At 40.6% G+C, this 16,620-nt stretch overlaps 1 protein-coding gene across 13 annotated transcripts in view; it reads right to left on the bottom strand.

The window, feature by feature from the left end:
- The window catches only part of DMD (dystrophin), a 2,135,104-nt gene that overhangs the window by 325,696 nt on the left and 1,792,788 nt on the right, over positions 1-16,620 (bottom strand). For all 13 annotated transcript variants that reach the window (XM_075916549.2, XM_089775838.1, XM_075916586.2 and 10 more), the window contains 2 exons: positions 12,558-12,678; positions 11,191-11,459 (listed from right to left, as the gene is read on the bottom strand). In XM_075916549.2, the coding sequence (XP_075772664.2) occupies positions 11,191-11,459; positions 12,558-12,678 (390 nt within the window). The remainder of the gene's footprint in view (positions 1-11,190; positions 11,460-12,557; positions 12,679-16,620) is intronic.

Here is a 16,620-nt window from a genome sequence, read left to right as displayed (position 1 = left end):
CATTAAGAAAAACATCAGGGTGGTTAACCATTGGAATAAATTGCCTAGGGAAGCTGTGGAATCTCTACCATGGGAGATTTATAAGAGCATGTTAGACAAACACCTGTCAGGGATGGCCTAAGGTGTTCAGTCTGCCATGAGTGGAGGGGACTGGGCTTCATGGCCTCTCGAGGTTCCTTCCAGGCTATCATTCTATGATTCTAAAGACATTTTCAGGGTCTCAAATTGTTTTATATATACTAATGAGACTTCTAATTTAAACAAATTTCACGTGCATGGTGACACTGCTATTTGAGATGAAGAATAGTAGTTATTGAAAAATATCTCTGATTTTATCAAACAGTGATTATAATACAAATTTATATTTAAAAATTAAGCCCTGTAACGTGCTAACAGTTCATTTCCTGCACTAAATATGTGTTACTGGGAAAGGTCTGAACACGCCTAAATGTATTCCACTCCTGAAAAAGTTATTCTGAAGAGAATTACTAATTGTCTCACCAATTGTTTTTAGTTGGGATTTGGAAAGCTGACAAATGAATTAGCAGAAAATGGCAATTCTGCATGAATTAGCTTTTAAGACTCACTAAGAGGCCAGTGCAGAACTTAATAAAAATATATTAAGGGAAGTAGGACAACTTAATTCAGATTGATTATAGACTTTGGTGCAGACAGCTGGAGTTCAAATGAAACTGTAAAAGAACTTATATGCACTTCAAAGAATGCTAAGCAGATGTCTGAAATAATTATTGCAAGTTGCTTCTACAGAATCCAAAGGCACGATGGGAATGAAATAGTAAAGTAGTATTCTATTTAAATTAGGAAAGGCTATTACTTTACTAATATTCTAAAAAGGAAATGAACATATTTGAAATGTGAATTTTGAATTGTGTACAATTAAGTTTGTTGCTTAACAGTATTGCAACTCTTAATTAAGGATTTCATTATTATTACTTTAATATGACTACATTAGGTTATGCTTATAATTAATGATTTCTCTTTTTAATCTCTAATCAAATCATGATTTCTACTGATTTCATATTCTACATATAACTATACGTACCATATTTATTTCTCTAAAATCTAGAAATAACAGTAGGGAAAATATCTGCAGTGAGATGGCTAACTCTGGAATAGAGCATGTAAATTGCTAAAATATCACCAGCACCACCACTGGAGTTGCTGAGACCCATCAGTGTAGGGAATGTCTACAATACAACAGTGTTGGAGCTTTTCAAGTATAGACAAGCCCTTCCAAAATTCTTTGGTCCCCTGGCTTGCATGCTAGAAAGGATAGCTATGCAAAAAGTTTTCCCTCTAAATTCTACTAGTCAAAACTCATCAATCTTCTATCCTGCCCCCCCCCCCCAAAATCCCAAAGTGGTTTCATGTTGTAGACATGCAAACTGCCAAAAAAGAACAAGAGAGGAATTTAGGTGATGCCAAAGAACAATGGAAAATCAAAGTAAGTTATCTCAGAACCTGAGAGTCTGTTAATTCTGTTCTGAGCAGCAGTAACTCGTTATAGGACAAACTCCACATTTCAGTTTGGCAATATGTAAATGTTTCTCTGGTTGTCTAAGTATATAGGGCCCATCAGTAAATAAGGAAAGCAGATGAGACTCTCAATAGGCAGGAAGTTTAGGTATTGTGTACATTTCCACACTCCCATGACACATTTGTACTGATTTAGCCTTATTTGCAATTTGCTATTTGTTGCATTTCCGCTGACAGAAGGAGCCAGATTCACTCCACGTTTCCTTTATTTACACTGTCTGAACCCTCACTCCAAGCATATGGTAGCATAGAAATATGTAGGTTTGACACAGAGTAGTAGTTTTATAGGCTTTATTTATGTAGTTATATAGATTTTGTTTCATAAGCTTTGTTTTATAGCAGCTGCTAAATATTTAAACATATTTTGTCTTAGGCATTAGAAGCCAGTATGAAATTGTTTAATTTTTTTAGCTTTGCAAGTCTGTGAGAAATCCTGCCTGTTCCTTTGTAAGAGAAATTGCTTTCTCTGAAATGAACTGTCCTTGTAAGTGAGGAATGTGTGGATGTGGGAAGACAAGAGACAGAAGACTCCAGCACCAGATGGTGAGAATGGTTAATGAAGAGGTGTGAACTCAGGCACCAGTGAAATTCAGGATAGCTGAAGAGGCACAGAATTGACCACTCTAATACAAAGTTATACACCTGTGAACAAGATTGTGAATGAGATAAACCAGCTGCAGTCACTCCCAGGATATTCATCAAAGTACTGATAGAGCATGACAATGGAAGCAGCCTTGAGGTAAAATAATTCCATGACTCAAGCATGACACTGCAATCCTCTCCTCCCTCCCCACCCCCCAGACTAAAGCTGGGACTTACAACCATAAAAGTGGGGTGGGTAGCCATGAAGTCTTGGGTTAGTCCTGTGAAGACAACATCGGAGCATTCTACTGGGGCTGACAGGACCATACTCCTTTCTTGCGCTTAACCTAGTTGGCCGCTAGGCTGGCATAAGCACCAATAAGATTGGTAACTATGACACCAACAGTAGCACTTTGTATGTGTTTGTGTGTGTGTGTGAATGCATATGCTGATTTCTATGCTCTATTTGCAAGAAACGTGGTGTATTGCCTTTTCCTCCTGAAAATGATCCCATGTACTTTTTATAAGCATAACAAATGGACAGGATCATCGTTGTAGCATCACAATCTATCCTCAACCTCCTCTTCAGCGAGTTGTCAGGAACTGATCCCTGTAACCCCAAAGGTGGCTAGGACTGGCTGGTTAGAAGAGGTGTTGAGTAAGCACCTCTCCCAAATTGCAACTTCTAGAACAGTTCCTATAGAGCTCTGATCAGATTTTAATAGTGTCTTCCTCTGGCAGAGACCACTTCTGTTGTTCCCCTTTGACTGCAGAGTTGCATGTGTCCTAATATCCATAGGTTTCTGGTGACAGTAATGTGTGTTTCTAGTTATGTTCATAAACAAATCTTACCTGCCCCTCTCCCAAATTATTGTTTTCCTTTGTGACAAAATGCCTGATTATGTATTAACTTAGATAACTCATGTTGGAAGTAAATCCTTCCTGTCCCTTTACACTATAAAACACAGAGTATGGCCCTGAGTCACGATAAATGGTTTTACTCTCAGAACCCCAACTTCCATGTTGTAGGCATCTCTCAGCAAAAACCACTGCATAACAAGAGACATACAGGTTGTGTCTACACTGACATGAATTTCCGGAAATGCTTAAAACGGAATACTATTCCGTTTTCAGTTATTCCGGAAAAGGAGTGTCTACATTGGCAGGCTGCTTTTCCAGAAAAGCCCTTTTTCCTGAAAAGCGTCTGTGGCCAATGTAGACGCGCTTTTCCGGAAAAGAGCCCCGATCGCCATTTTCGCGATCGGAGCTTTTTTCCGGAAAAGACTACTGGACTGTCTACACTAGCCCTTTTCCGGAACAGTGTTCCGGAATAAGGACTTATGCCCAAGTGGGAGCAGAATAGTTTTTCCGGAATAGCGACTGATTTTGTACAGTAGAACATCGTTGCTTTTCCGGAAATTCAAGGGCCAGTGTAGACAGCTCGCAGCTTATTCCGGAAAGGAGCTGATTTTCCGGAATAAGTGGCCCAGTGTAGACACAGCCAACAGTGATTACTGAAACCATCCCATCTTTGCCTTTTACAATAAGAACCACATCTCTCCAGTACAGTTGCTTCTCAGCAACAGTTGTACAGGTTGGACCTCTCTGGTCTGGCACTCCCCTGGTGACTGCCCTGCTCCCGGACTCTAGCATGAGTTCCCCACCATGCTGCCCCAGTGTCTCCTGGGGTTCCCGGTGGGGACCGTTTGGCCACTGCCTCAGTTATAGTAAAAGTGCTCAAGCACCAAGGGTATTAAATGGATACATAAAGTCATTTAGGAGCAGTTGATAAGTAGTTCAATACCTGAGGAGAACTCGAACATGTCTCCAGAAGTTAGCCACAAGTGTGAGGGTTTATCTTTGCTACCGGGTGGATCCACGCTGCAGCAACTGACCCACCGGTGGTCGATTTATTGCATCTGCTCAGATGTGATAAATCAATCTTTGAGTGCTCTCCCATAAACTCCGGTACTACACCAGGATGAGAAGAGTAGCAGGAGTCAACAGGAGAGCAGCCCTGCTGACATTACTGCACAGAAGACACTGAAGGAAGTACATCAACTTCAGCTACATTAATTGTGTTGCTGAAGTTGAGTAGGTTAGATCGATGAGAGGGTTTAGCACAGACAAGACCTAAGTCACTGCTTAAGAAATATGGGACTAAGCAACATGTGATGCAGGTCTGGCTGTGGAGATGAGAAAACACACACAGGGAGGCAAGCCTGTTTCTCACTGGTGCTCCTTCTTCACTATTTCATAATCACAATTTTAATAATTTTTAAAAGAAAAAATGCACTACTTATTTCAGAAGACAAGTAAACATGTATGAGGTGGCAAAAGATGCAAGAAGGCAAAACCAGACATGCACATGAATGTCTAAGTGGCTCTTATTTGGCTGGAGGCTAATATTCCAGCAACATTTTAATGTATTTGAGGTTTTTTTGTACAAATAGCAGAGACAAAAGACAAGTAAATCTGAAGTTTTCAAGGGGTTTCTTTACATCAAGAATCTCAAAATCCATATTTTATATCCAATACTATAGAATATCATGCTATAAAGTTACTTCATTCATATGTTTAAAAGTGAAGATGCAGCATCTAAGACCAGTTTAAGAGATCTTGATAGTATGGGGATTGATAACTGTGAAACAATGCTCAAAATGTCCTACTTAGGCAGTGATAGAAATGTAGCCATGTTAATCTGGTGTAGCTGAAACAAAATACAGGACTATGTAGCACTTCAAAGACTAACAAGATGGTTTATTAGATGATGAGATTTCGTGGGCCGGACCCACTTCCTCAGATCAAATAGTGGAAGAAAATAGTCACAACCATATATACCAAAGGATACAATTAAGAAAAATGAACACATATGAAAAGGACAAATCACATTTCAGAACAGAAGGGGGATGCATGGGTGGGGGGAAGGAAGGTAAATGTCTGTGAGCTAATGGTATTAGAGGTGATAATTGGGGAAGTTATCTTTGTAATGGGTAAGGTAGCTGGTGTCTTTGTTGAGTCCCCCGCGGAGAGTGTCGAATTTTAGCATGAATGACAGGACACTGTCTCAACGACCTAATTACATGCATCCTACTCCAGAAGACTTTCAAATCTGCACTTGAAAGGTAATCCTCTGAACTGTCATTCATGCTAAAATTCGACACTCTCCGCGGGGGGGGGGGGAGGGAGGCTCAACAAAGACACCAACTACCTTACCCATTACAAAGATAGCTTCCCCAATTATCACCTCCAATACCATTAGCTCACAGACATCTACCTTTCCCACCTCTAATATCATTAACTCACAGACATTTACCTTCCTTTGCCCCGCCCCCTGCATCCGCCTTCTGTTCTTAAATATGATTTGTCCTTTTCATATGTGTTCATTTTTTTAAATTATATCCTTTGGTATATATGGTTGTGACTATTTTCTTCCACTATTTGATGTGAGAAAGTGGGTCTGGCCCACGAAAGCTCATCATCTAATAAACCATCTTGTTAGTCTTTAAAGTGCTACATAGTCCTGTATTTTGTTTCAGCTACTTAGGCAGGTGAACCTACTTTGAAAACTGAGTCAACTTGGTCACTTTATGTGCTGATAGAAGAGAGCAAAGCACTCCTCTACAGAACAGAATTACTTCAAAATGGGACTAGAGCATCTATCCTTCAGTTGGGTTGGCATCCTGATTTAATGACACTGAAGACAGATACTTTTGTTTGGAACTGAAGTTGCTTTTGGCACCATTCTTTTGTCCTTGCCTTCATTTCTTTTATAATGGCCTGAAAACTTTCAGATAAGAGATCTATCTCCACAGGTTTCTTAAGACTGTGCTGTTAATTTGCTTACAGCAGACAACTAAATTACTGGTGGCTGACCTGAAGGCATATCGCTGGTTTAAATATTAATTGTGCAGTCCATCCATAATATCCCGCTGTTTTGGGTGTAACATCCATACTAATTCAGTAAACAACATTGCAGCTGCACTGCCGTCTGGATACCTATCCCACAGCTCCCTGAAACAATGGCTTCCAGTTTTCAAAAGGCTGTCTGGAAAGCTATGGAGATTATGGGGAAAGCTGTCAAACCCCCATACTTTCCTGAGGGAAATCCCATAAATTGCCTGGATCTGGCACCATTTCCATTTCTTTTCTCTAAATGGAAACTTTTTTCTTCAGTAAAAGGCTTTGGGGGAAGAGGCAACTTTGAAAAGCAATCACAAGGCAGCAAGCAAGACAATGGAGCCCGTGTGAAAAGACAGAGAGCAAGCTGAGTAGTTCATTAATGTTAAAAGACAGCAGTATGCGCTGTTTTCTGATGATGTTGTTCAGTATTATGTCTGAACTATGAATACTCTCTTGTTCTCAAGACATGAGATGAACAGCAGTAGCTGCATTAACCTTAGCATGAGGAAAGAGGCTTTTTTTCTTGGGGAAACCAGCTCCCAACCCTTAGTGTGAGATTGAGACCTCTCATTACCATGGAAAGGAGACTGGTAATTACCATGGTGAAGCTGGTTTCCTCAGTGTGATATTGCTTGTTTGGGTACCATCTGAGGTGTGGAAGGGGAAAGTTTGTAAAGGAGAATGATCAAGGTGGACACTTTGCAGACATCACTTGAGATTCTTCGGGTGTGTCTACACTACCAAGTTTTGTCAACAAAACTAATGCCAACACCCAAAACTTGACAAAACAAAAATCGCCAGAGAGTGTTTACACTCAACAGATCATGTCCACACTGGGGACACCATCATCAACAGCATGAGCAATGGACTCTGGGTATGTATCCCACAGTGCAGTGCTGTGGGAAGGCAGAGTTGATAGCTGTGCATTTTGGGATTCCGAGTTTTCCCTCAGCCTCCTCAGTTTGCTGGAAGCAGCATCATGATAAGCTCTGTGAGTGCTCCATTCTGAGGAATGTCAAAGCAGCACAGCAATCTGTCCTCTTCTCCCTGCAGTATCAACCCACTTGCTGCTGTGTTCCTAGTGCAGGGCAGAACAGGAGAATTCCAATGATTTGTTTTTGTTTGTTCCCCATCAGAGTAGCACATTGAACTGTCAGATACTTCCCAAGGCTTAGGAAGGGGACGGGTGCATTGCAGTGTGCACAAGCTCATTGTTTTGTCACCAAAAGGCAATGTTTGGTGACGAAACTTTGTAGTTGTAGACAAAGTCTTAGTGTGCACAGACTAAAAGTTTTTTTCTCGTATGATTAATTACTGGCAGGAAATACAGAAATCTTTGTGAATAGCTCTGTGCAAGTGTTGCGGGGTGATATGCTCATCACATCTCCCAAGGGGAGTCGCCGTGTCCCTGGGCTTCTTGAGACCACCACCAACCCGGCATATCCTGCAATGCAACTGTGATTATACTCCCGCACCCCAGCACCAGGGCCGTGTTCTAGCAGCCAGAGTTTCTAGTCAACATCCCTCTCACCAGGGCAGTGTAGCCTAGCAGCCGGGGTTTTTAGTCAACGCCCCTCTCACCAGGGCAGTGCGGCTTAGCAGCCTCCCTGCCCCAGTGGGTCCCAGCCCAAGGCCCTATTAGCAATTTTGTGATCTACTACTCTGTCAGCGGGGAATCCCACTGCAACATGCTGAGAGCCATGGGCTACAATATCCTGCCCTAAGCTACTTCCTACCAGTCTCCTTTGGCCTTCTTCCAGGGTCCTTCCTTCATATCCCATTCTGCGGTGTTGGTATCTCACTGGCTGGTTTCCAGGGCCAATCCTTCTGGCAGTTTGCCTGCAGGAGCTTATGCAATGCCTCCCTTCCTCCTTAGCAGTCAGCCCATTCTGAGTCTCTCTCCTGGCTTTTATACCTGGTCTGCAGTCTGAGCATGTCCTGCCGGGCTTCAGGGGCAGTGTTTTTTCAGCCAGGTGAGTCTGGTTAAGCCCACCTTTCCCAGTGCAGGGCTGGTATACCCCATCACAGAAAGTAACTGAGTTTTTCTCTTTTTTACTTGTTTTGTCATGACTGTGTGGAGAAAGTAAATTAGGAAGTTATTATTCATGCCTTCTCATAACACAAGAACTAGGGGGCCAACAAATGAAATTAATAGGCAGCAAGTTGAAAAGAAACGAAAGGAGGTATTTTTCCACATATTGCATGGTCAACCTGTGGAATTCCCACCCAGAGGATGTTGTGAAGGCCCAGGCTATAACAGATTCAAAAAAGACTTAGATACATTCATGGAATGACTATTAGTCAGGGTAGGCAAAGAGGGTGTCCCTTGCCTTTGTTTGCTGGAAGCAATTTGCCGGCACCTGGAATCAATCACTGTCAGAAGACAGGACACTGAACTAGATGGATCTTGGGTCTGACACAGTATGGCTGCTCTTATATATGTGTGTCCCATCAAATCGTCATGTTCTCTGTGGCTCTTCTAGCATCTCTGGAAGTATCAGATGACTGTGCACCTTGTGTTTGCGACATTAATGATGATAGAACTATACAGAGATCATCCTGACACTTAAACTATCTACAGTACTTCTAATAGCTGATGAACCAGTGGATTTGGATACCAGATGAACCATCCTAGTTTGGGCTGAGTTTTTGCAAACTAAAAATAAAATAGAGTAAAAAGTTGAGTCTGGCAAAATCTAAGCCACTTCAGTTTGTTTTGTATGCAAACTTCCTTGGACTGAAGAGAACAAAATGACCCTCCTTTGCCCAGTATATACATGGTCTTTAAAAAACTCTTTTGTTTCTGATCTTCTTGCACTATTCTGCCTGCACTCTCCTGATAAAATGAGTCATGTACATAAAAAAACAAACAAACCAAGAACAAAATCCAACCAAAACCCTCAACGCACTGAGGCTTTGATCCTGCAATCAATTATGCATATATACACTTCAAGTCAATGGGGCTATGCAGCTTAAAGTTAAGTATATGTGTAAATGTTTGCATGATCAGGACTGAAGGGTTCTTTGACCTAGCTCTAATGTTCATACTTTGTGTGTGTTTAAACTGAAATGCAAAATTAAAGAATCTCTAAAATTAGAACATCTTATTTCTTCTTAAACCATGCACTTAAAAACACATGAATTTATACACAACAGTACAGTTTATAATATTGAGTTATATAACTCCACATTCTAAAATGGAATTTAGCTCAGTACAAGATCTTAACTCCCTGCTTTGTTTCTCTAATATCCTGGGACTAACACATCTACAACAGCACAGCAAACAATCATGCACTCAGTAATTTATGAAGATGGCTTTTAAACTGCAGATGTAACTGTGACTTTCTTACACGTTATTTATGTTACAGACATGACTACACTGCCCAGCAAATGCTCACATCCATCTATTTTCACTATTTATATAGAAATTCTATTTCCATAGAGCAATAACAACACTCTAGGCAGTTCATTCTGAGGCAATTACTACTTTTCTCGGGTAGTTAACATTACTCAGCTGCTGGCCTAGTGCCTTTGTAACACCACCCAAATAGTATTATCATCGTCTCTTAGAAATGCACTGCCTAGAGTGCTCTATCTTACCTATGCTACAACTGTCACACTGGGTTTGAAATATTATCACTTAAAAGGATTTGAAATGCCATGTATGTGTATACGGTTTGCCCATTTGCAATTTAGCCCATGTTATAACAGAATAAAAAAAGGCCATAGTTTTGGCCAATATATAGGTTTCAAATAGTTCTAATTAAGAATTTTTTGACAAAATATTTCTTTGTTAGTCAATGTTGACTCATCCATATTAGTTTTGATTAAAATTTCATTGGGAAGGTTTATCAGGTCAAGGATAGAATATCTGGACAAGCCCAGACAGAGATCTACCCTAGTGGATAGAGCATTCACCTGGGATGTGGGCCACGCTGGGCTTATCTACACTGGCTAGGTTCGGGATCAATGCATGGTAACTGATCACCCAAGGGTTGGATTTAGTGGAGCTTGTGAAGACTCACTAAATCAATGGCTGATCACTCTCTCACTGATTCTGGTGGTCTACCAGAATGAGAAGTGTAAGGAAAGTCGATGGGAGAGTTTCTCCTGTCGATCCAGCACAGTGCAGATGCCATAATAACTCAACCTAAAGTACACTGACTCCAACTATGTGGAGCTGCATAAATTAGGTTGACTTTGCCCCAGAATGTAGACCTGCCCACAGGTTCAAGTCTCTGCTCTGCTTGATTTGGTGTAAGGATTTGAATCTGATTCCCACATCCCAAGTGACTATCCTCATCACAGGGCTACTGAGTCAGTCTCTGCCGCTGGAGTTGTTTCATTTTGTATTAAATGTATGTATTAATTGTAGGTATTCAGTCAAACACAAAATAGGTGTCAGACCTTTTATTTGTCATCTATGATCTTAAAACAGAATACTGCAGAATCTTCAGTTTTCTTATATAGCCCTCATGGACATATTTTGTCTGGCGAGAATTGATGATAATTTTTTCCTGCTTAATGACTTTCTTTGCTGTTATTTTTCATAATAAAGTTTTCTTTTCAACACAGTCTAACAAATGATGTTCTGTAAGAAAGAACTCGGCAAGTTTACCATTATTCCCAAGTATTTTGTTTAAAACAAAACAAAAATCCTAATTTACCAGATTGACTCATTAAGTAGGGTAGGTGAGGAAATACCCTCCTAGTGATGATATCATGAGTTGTCAGAGATGGAAGAGGAGGGAGATAAAAAAAATCTATCTCTAAAAATCAATTTAATGTGCTACCAACACCATTATATGGTGGGCGGAATTAATATGTCTGGATTTCTTTTAAATTTAATCATAACCTTAAATTCACTGGCTTAATAGTATCTATGCTGGGGATGTCAGACAACCCCATTTTTTTTGCATAAATTACTGATGTATACTTTTAACTGTAACTCTATTTTAACACTGATTTTACCAGGAAATTAGATCATCCTTTAAATATAGTTCTTTAAAATCTGCCTATATTTCATTTAAAAATGTTTCTTGCTTGAGAGGAAGGGAGGGAGAATAACAATGAGGGAGAATAACAATGAAAACAAAACCAACTGCACCTTTCCCCCACAAATGTTGAAGAGTAGAAGCCAACTGATACCTTGACTTTTTCTAGGTGATCCTGCAGAGAGTCAATTAGCAGATCCCCCACTGGCTGCCAGGAACTCTTGGTCACTTCAGCCTGGCGCAGCTTCAGGTCCAATTCATCCACTGACTCCTGGAGCTCCTGCAGCCTTTCAAGTGCCTCATCGATCTTCTTTTGCCAGTCAGCAGAATGCAGGTTCAGTTTATCCCATTCAGTTTTGACCTCATCTGCCTGTCTTCGGAGGAGTTTGCTGACATTCTGGGCCCTTTCTTCAGGAGACAGCTCTAAATGTGAAGTTCAACAGGCCATTAGAGCATATTCCATCCTTTAAGGAAAAGAGCTATCAGGGCAAGACTGAGAAGTTCAAAAGCATAGCAAGAAAACTATTCATAACCAAAGACATCTATCATCTATACTTTATTAATATACAATCGTTTGGGGTCCCTCAAAAATCCTAGTACAATTAAATATCACCGCACTGTAATACACTTATAAGTCTTTGGAAGGGGGTCCTGATTCCACAAATAACTTAGGTGCATGTTTAACTTTCAAATAGACTTGAGCCAGTCTTTATGTCCCATACCCATTCAAGAAAGCACTTGTGAAATTGCTTAAATTTAAGCATGTGCTTAAGTTAAGCATGAATTAGAGCTTTGCTGAACTGGAACCACAAGAATAAAGCAAAGGTGTTTATTTGGCACATATATAATTTCTATTGATGCAATCTGCTTTTTTCCTAGAGCATTTTATACTAAATTTTGAGAAAAATAAATGTTAGGATAGTCAGCTGTAACTTACTTTGGTTAATTTTTCAAAGTAGCATGGATTTCCCATCTCTGAGGGTATGTCTAGACTGCAGGGGGTTTTCAGGATCCCAGAGGTATCCCAAAAAAACTCAGCTGTGTCCAGGGAAATGCGTTTGCTCTTCCGCTTTTTTTTGTGTGGAAGAGCAGACACTCTCTTTCAGAAGCCCTGTCCTTCTCATTCCATGAGGAAGGGATCTTCCGAAAGATGGGGTTTTTCTGAAATTTGGTCCAGTGTAGATGGGCCACATTTCAGAAAAGCCTCTTCTGAAAAAATAGTGAAAAAAAGGTGTAGTGTAGACATAGCCTAAGAGGTTAACTACTGAAATGTACGAATCACGAATTGCTCTATAAGTTATACATCTGCACGAGAGGTGTTGAGCTCTTCACAGTTTTCTTTTAAATATGAATGTTTATTCAAGTATTCATCTATACTTTTATTTGGTCCAGGTTACAAGATAGTGATATGCAGCTTGGAGTATATAAGAGCTGCTCTGACAGTGGCAGTGAGAATTTATGGTCTCTCAATCATCACTGATCCTTCTATCAATATGTTATTACAGCTCTACATTCAATTACCTCTAGGCTCCTGGTAGAGCTTCTCCAGTCCCTCCAGAGGCTGCTCTGCCAGGAACATTCGCACAGTCTCAAGTGCACTCATGATAACAGGTTCTTTCATTTTCAGCTCCCTCTTGAAGGCCTGTGAAGCGAAATAAATACAATGTAAATTGGGGACATAAAGCCATATTAAATGCTAGTCCTCAGCACTGTCAACTTTAGTACAAAATTCCAACATCAACTTCAGCCGGATTACTACAAATAGTTGTCAACAAGGTAAGATGGAAGATCACTGCCAGCATTTGATTAACTAGAAACAACATGTGCTTTCTGAGGGACCAATGAGCATTTAGTGCGTTGCAAAATGGAAGGATGGGCTGATTAAGCTGCTCACTATGTGAAGGGATCCCTTCTGCGACTGATGCCAGAGTCAAACTTTGAAACCTAGCTGGAAGGGACAAGGCTTCAGCATGCTTCACAATGAACAGCACTGGAACAGCTAATGCTGTTTGAGAGGCAAAAGATTACCCAGTCTGTAATGGGAAATCCAAGGTGACTCTCAGCTATCACTGTGGCTACTGCCGCTGTATCAGAAAATAAAATAAAATTGATATGGCTACACTAAAACTTTATAGTAAGTAGAAAACTGCAGTTAGTTCTGGGGTACACTCAGTGTTATCATGTTCACCACGTGTGCTCCTTTGCTTCTGACGTAGACATAATGGGTGCCCAGCGGATTGAGCAAACTTCTTATTTTCCGACATGTCTTCCAGATCCATTCAGAGGAGGAAATCACCTTCCATTCTCAATTAAAGTCCAGAGGTCAAAGTGTAAATCTAGGAATACATATATTCATATATACCCAAGCCGATTTCTCAATGCTAGCCTTGGGAAATTTACACAAAGATCAAGGGCAGAATTTGGTCTTTGATGTAGTAACAAGACTTTTAGCTATTTTTATAATTACTTGTTAAAAGTCTTGCTTTTGTGTTTGGCATCAGTGGGAAAATGTGGTCATCTTCTGGGCCACTGTTATTTGGCATTTTCTTTCCCATCCTTTCTTTGTTTCTCTTCTTCTTTCTTCTATACGCGTTTTCTTCCCCTTCCATCACTCTTGGTCCACCCCCCAAGTGTTCATATGATCAGCAATGAAACAGTTAAGGTTGGATTAAAAAGTGGCATCATTAGGCTGAAGAGCTAATCCCAATCCAGTGAGTGAAGCAAAGGGGAGCACACATTTCTCCAGAGCAGACCCAGAAACATTCCATTGGTTTACATTTGGAAGCTAGAAACTTTGTCTTTTTAAAAGAAAGTTTTGATTACACAGAATTTGAATTTAACATGAAAGCTGTGGAAATCCATCTAGTGGGATAGATCTGGACTATAACCTGGGTGTTAGACACTGAGGATGTGTCTACACAGCACCCTTAGCTCGAAATAAGCTACGTAATTTGTGCTACACAAATTGCATATCTTATTTTGAGTGTATTTCAAAATAACATGCAATTCCGAAATTCCCCTTAACCCTCGTGGAATGAGGTTTACTGGGACATCAGAATAAGCCGCTCATTATTTTGTAATCTATTTCAAAACAACAGGCTGCTTCCATAGAGGCAGAATAGCTATTTTGGGATACTGAAATAGCTCTGCAGCGTAGACGTACCCTGAGTTAGTTGCCACTTACCATGTATCACACTGTACATTTCTGAGCAGTCTTCACTGCTTGTTTATTTCAAAGTTTTACCTATCTTGGTTATAAACTAGAGCTTAATTTATAGAGGTCTTATGCAATACTTTGCTATTGTAAAACACATGGGAAGTACTAGTGTAGCATAATACCTAAGATAACTACTGCAAAGAGGAGAGTTGTATGTCATGAGTGGCAAAAACATAGATTGGGTCATGAAGGTTTGGCTTTTAGGCTACCAGGAAATACCTTTTACAATACAAAGAATTATATGAGTATCTGAAGAGTAAATTCTGTCAGAAACTTAATGGTTGCGTCTAGACTAGCATGATTTTGTGGAAATACTTTTAACAGAAAAGATTTTCTGTTAAAAGTACTTCCGCAAAAGAGCGTCTAGATTGGCAAGGATGCTTTTGCGCAAAAAGTGCTTTTTTTTTTATCCCAAAATAGCGCTCCAGTGTAAACGTACCCCTATAGACTTAGGCAGCTCTCTGAATATACCACCGAGCAAGTTGAGTCAGTTGGAGGAATTTGTTGCAGACACATCTCTTACATTTACTCAAATGATGACTATTTTAAAAATCCTGCATTTTGATTTCTGAGAGTGAGAAACAATGTTATTTTGTCTATGTATCTACTAACTGTAATGGCCAAATTAACGTAAGATTTCTTGGCATGCTTTAATGTCTTTAAGTTTGGGATACTAATACTCTGTGTAAGTTTGAATGTTATGGTCCAGTTAGCATTTTACACTGAGGCCTTTACTTATTCAAGACAAAACTCCCAATTAAGTCAATGAATATCTGCCTAAGAACGGAATGACAACTCAGTATTTTATTGATTAAATTATACATTTACTTCAGTTTGCACCTGACCCTTGCATGACATGCAAGAGAAGGGGCAGACAAGTGAAGCATTGTTCTTTACTTATGTTTAGCTCTCATGTGGATCCCATTTCTGCTAGTCACAGTGCAGAGGCAATGTGCTAGGCTATATACCCTTGTTTCTTAAACTGTGTTCTGCAGAACACGGGTGTGTCACAGAGAACTCACAGGTGTGCCACATCCATTTAAAGAAAAAAAATGGCCGTGAGATCTGCTGAGATGCAGCGGGTGGTGTGAAGAGGTGAGTGAGTGGTGACGCAGCTGGAAATGAGGTGGGGCTCCCCACGTTCCTCACGTGCTTCTGCGCCCGGCTTACAACTGCCTGGGAAAGTTCCGCACCTCGGTTGTGCCAGAGGGGAGGAGCATTGCAGGGCCAACTTTGATTGGCTGTCTCTGCTGCTGCTCTCGGGATCCTGCCTGTTAGGGGAGAGAACTTCCCTAAAGCTGCCACCCCAACTAGGTCTTTGCACCACTGTCTTTAGTCCTCCCTTGTTAGCCAGGACGGCTGACGGGGGCCAGTACTTTCCACCCTCTTGCACAGACAAGGCCCTTCCCTTTAGTATTCTGTGTCAAAAATAACAGAGCCAGGGGCTACAACTATAGAAGGATAACACATTAAGAAGTAAGGGACCCACTGTGAATTAGGGAGCAGGGTAAGGCACTCAGTGCTCTTAATGCTGGCGTAGCTGCTATGGCTGCTGACAGTCAGCTGCTTGACATTAACCCGTGCTTGATAAGGTATTGAATTTATAATTTCCACCAATATGAATAAGCAGATTAAATTACATTTCCCTTTTCAAAAAGACAGAAGTCTAGAAGGCTTCATAGGGCAGTGAGCAAATATTGTTGCCAGTAAAAGTGTCGTCTGTTGTTCAAGGGGCAAGCTTTTTTTTTCCTCAACAAAAAATCCTTGGGTTTCCTCATAAAAAAAATATTGTTTGGTTCCTCGGTCTTAAAAAGTTTAAGAAACACTGCTATATACTGTCTTTAGAAGCACCCACTGAGAAAGGGCATCTGCACACTTCCCCAAGAGTGTCACACATAACCCCAAGATTCAACCTATTGTTATTATACACTACTCAAAGGATGTGATGTGCTTTATAGACATGCCAGAAGATACATCCTTTCCCTGAAAAGCTTACATTCTAAAAAGCAATCTAAAGGACAAAGGACTGCTCCTTGCTTGTGCCCAAAGACAGCAGGGAAGAGGCAGAGCTGCTTTGATGAAGAAAGCAATACAACTACAATTTCTATTTGTTAAAGGCTGGGTAGGAGTGCATGTTTTTGTCTGCACCACTGCAAACAGATAGTTTCAGACAGCTTCCACGAGTGGCAGTACACTCTGGGGCTAAACTCCACTTTGAGTAGATGTAAAGGGTGAGGCGGGCACAAAGAACATTCTCTTTACCCATGTCCCTGATGAAGGGGGCACTAGATGAAGTGGCACTAGATTCCTTGAAGAGAACACAGCTATATTCCCTTCCCTTCTCCTGGTTAGCAGAGTTAGGAAAGG

This window comes from Pelodiscus sinensis, chromosome 1 (genome assembly GCF_052426305.1).
Source record: "Pelodiscus sinensis isolate ZL-2025 chromosome 1, ASM5242630v1, whole genome shotgun sequence".
In the NCBI taxonomy this organism is placed as follows: Eukaryota; Metazoa; Chordata; order Testudines; family Trionychidae; genus Pelodiscus; species Pelodiscus sinensis.
The sequence above is the reverse complement of the archived record's forward strand: the minus strand, read 5'-3'. Positions and strand labels throughout refer to the sequence as shown.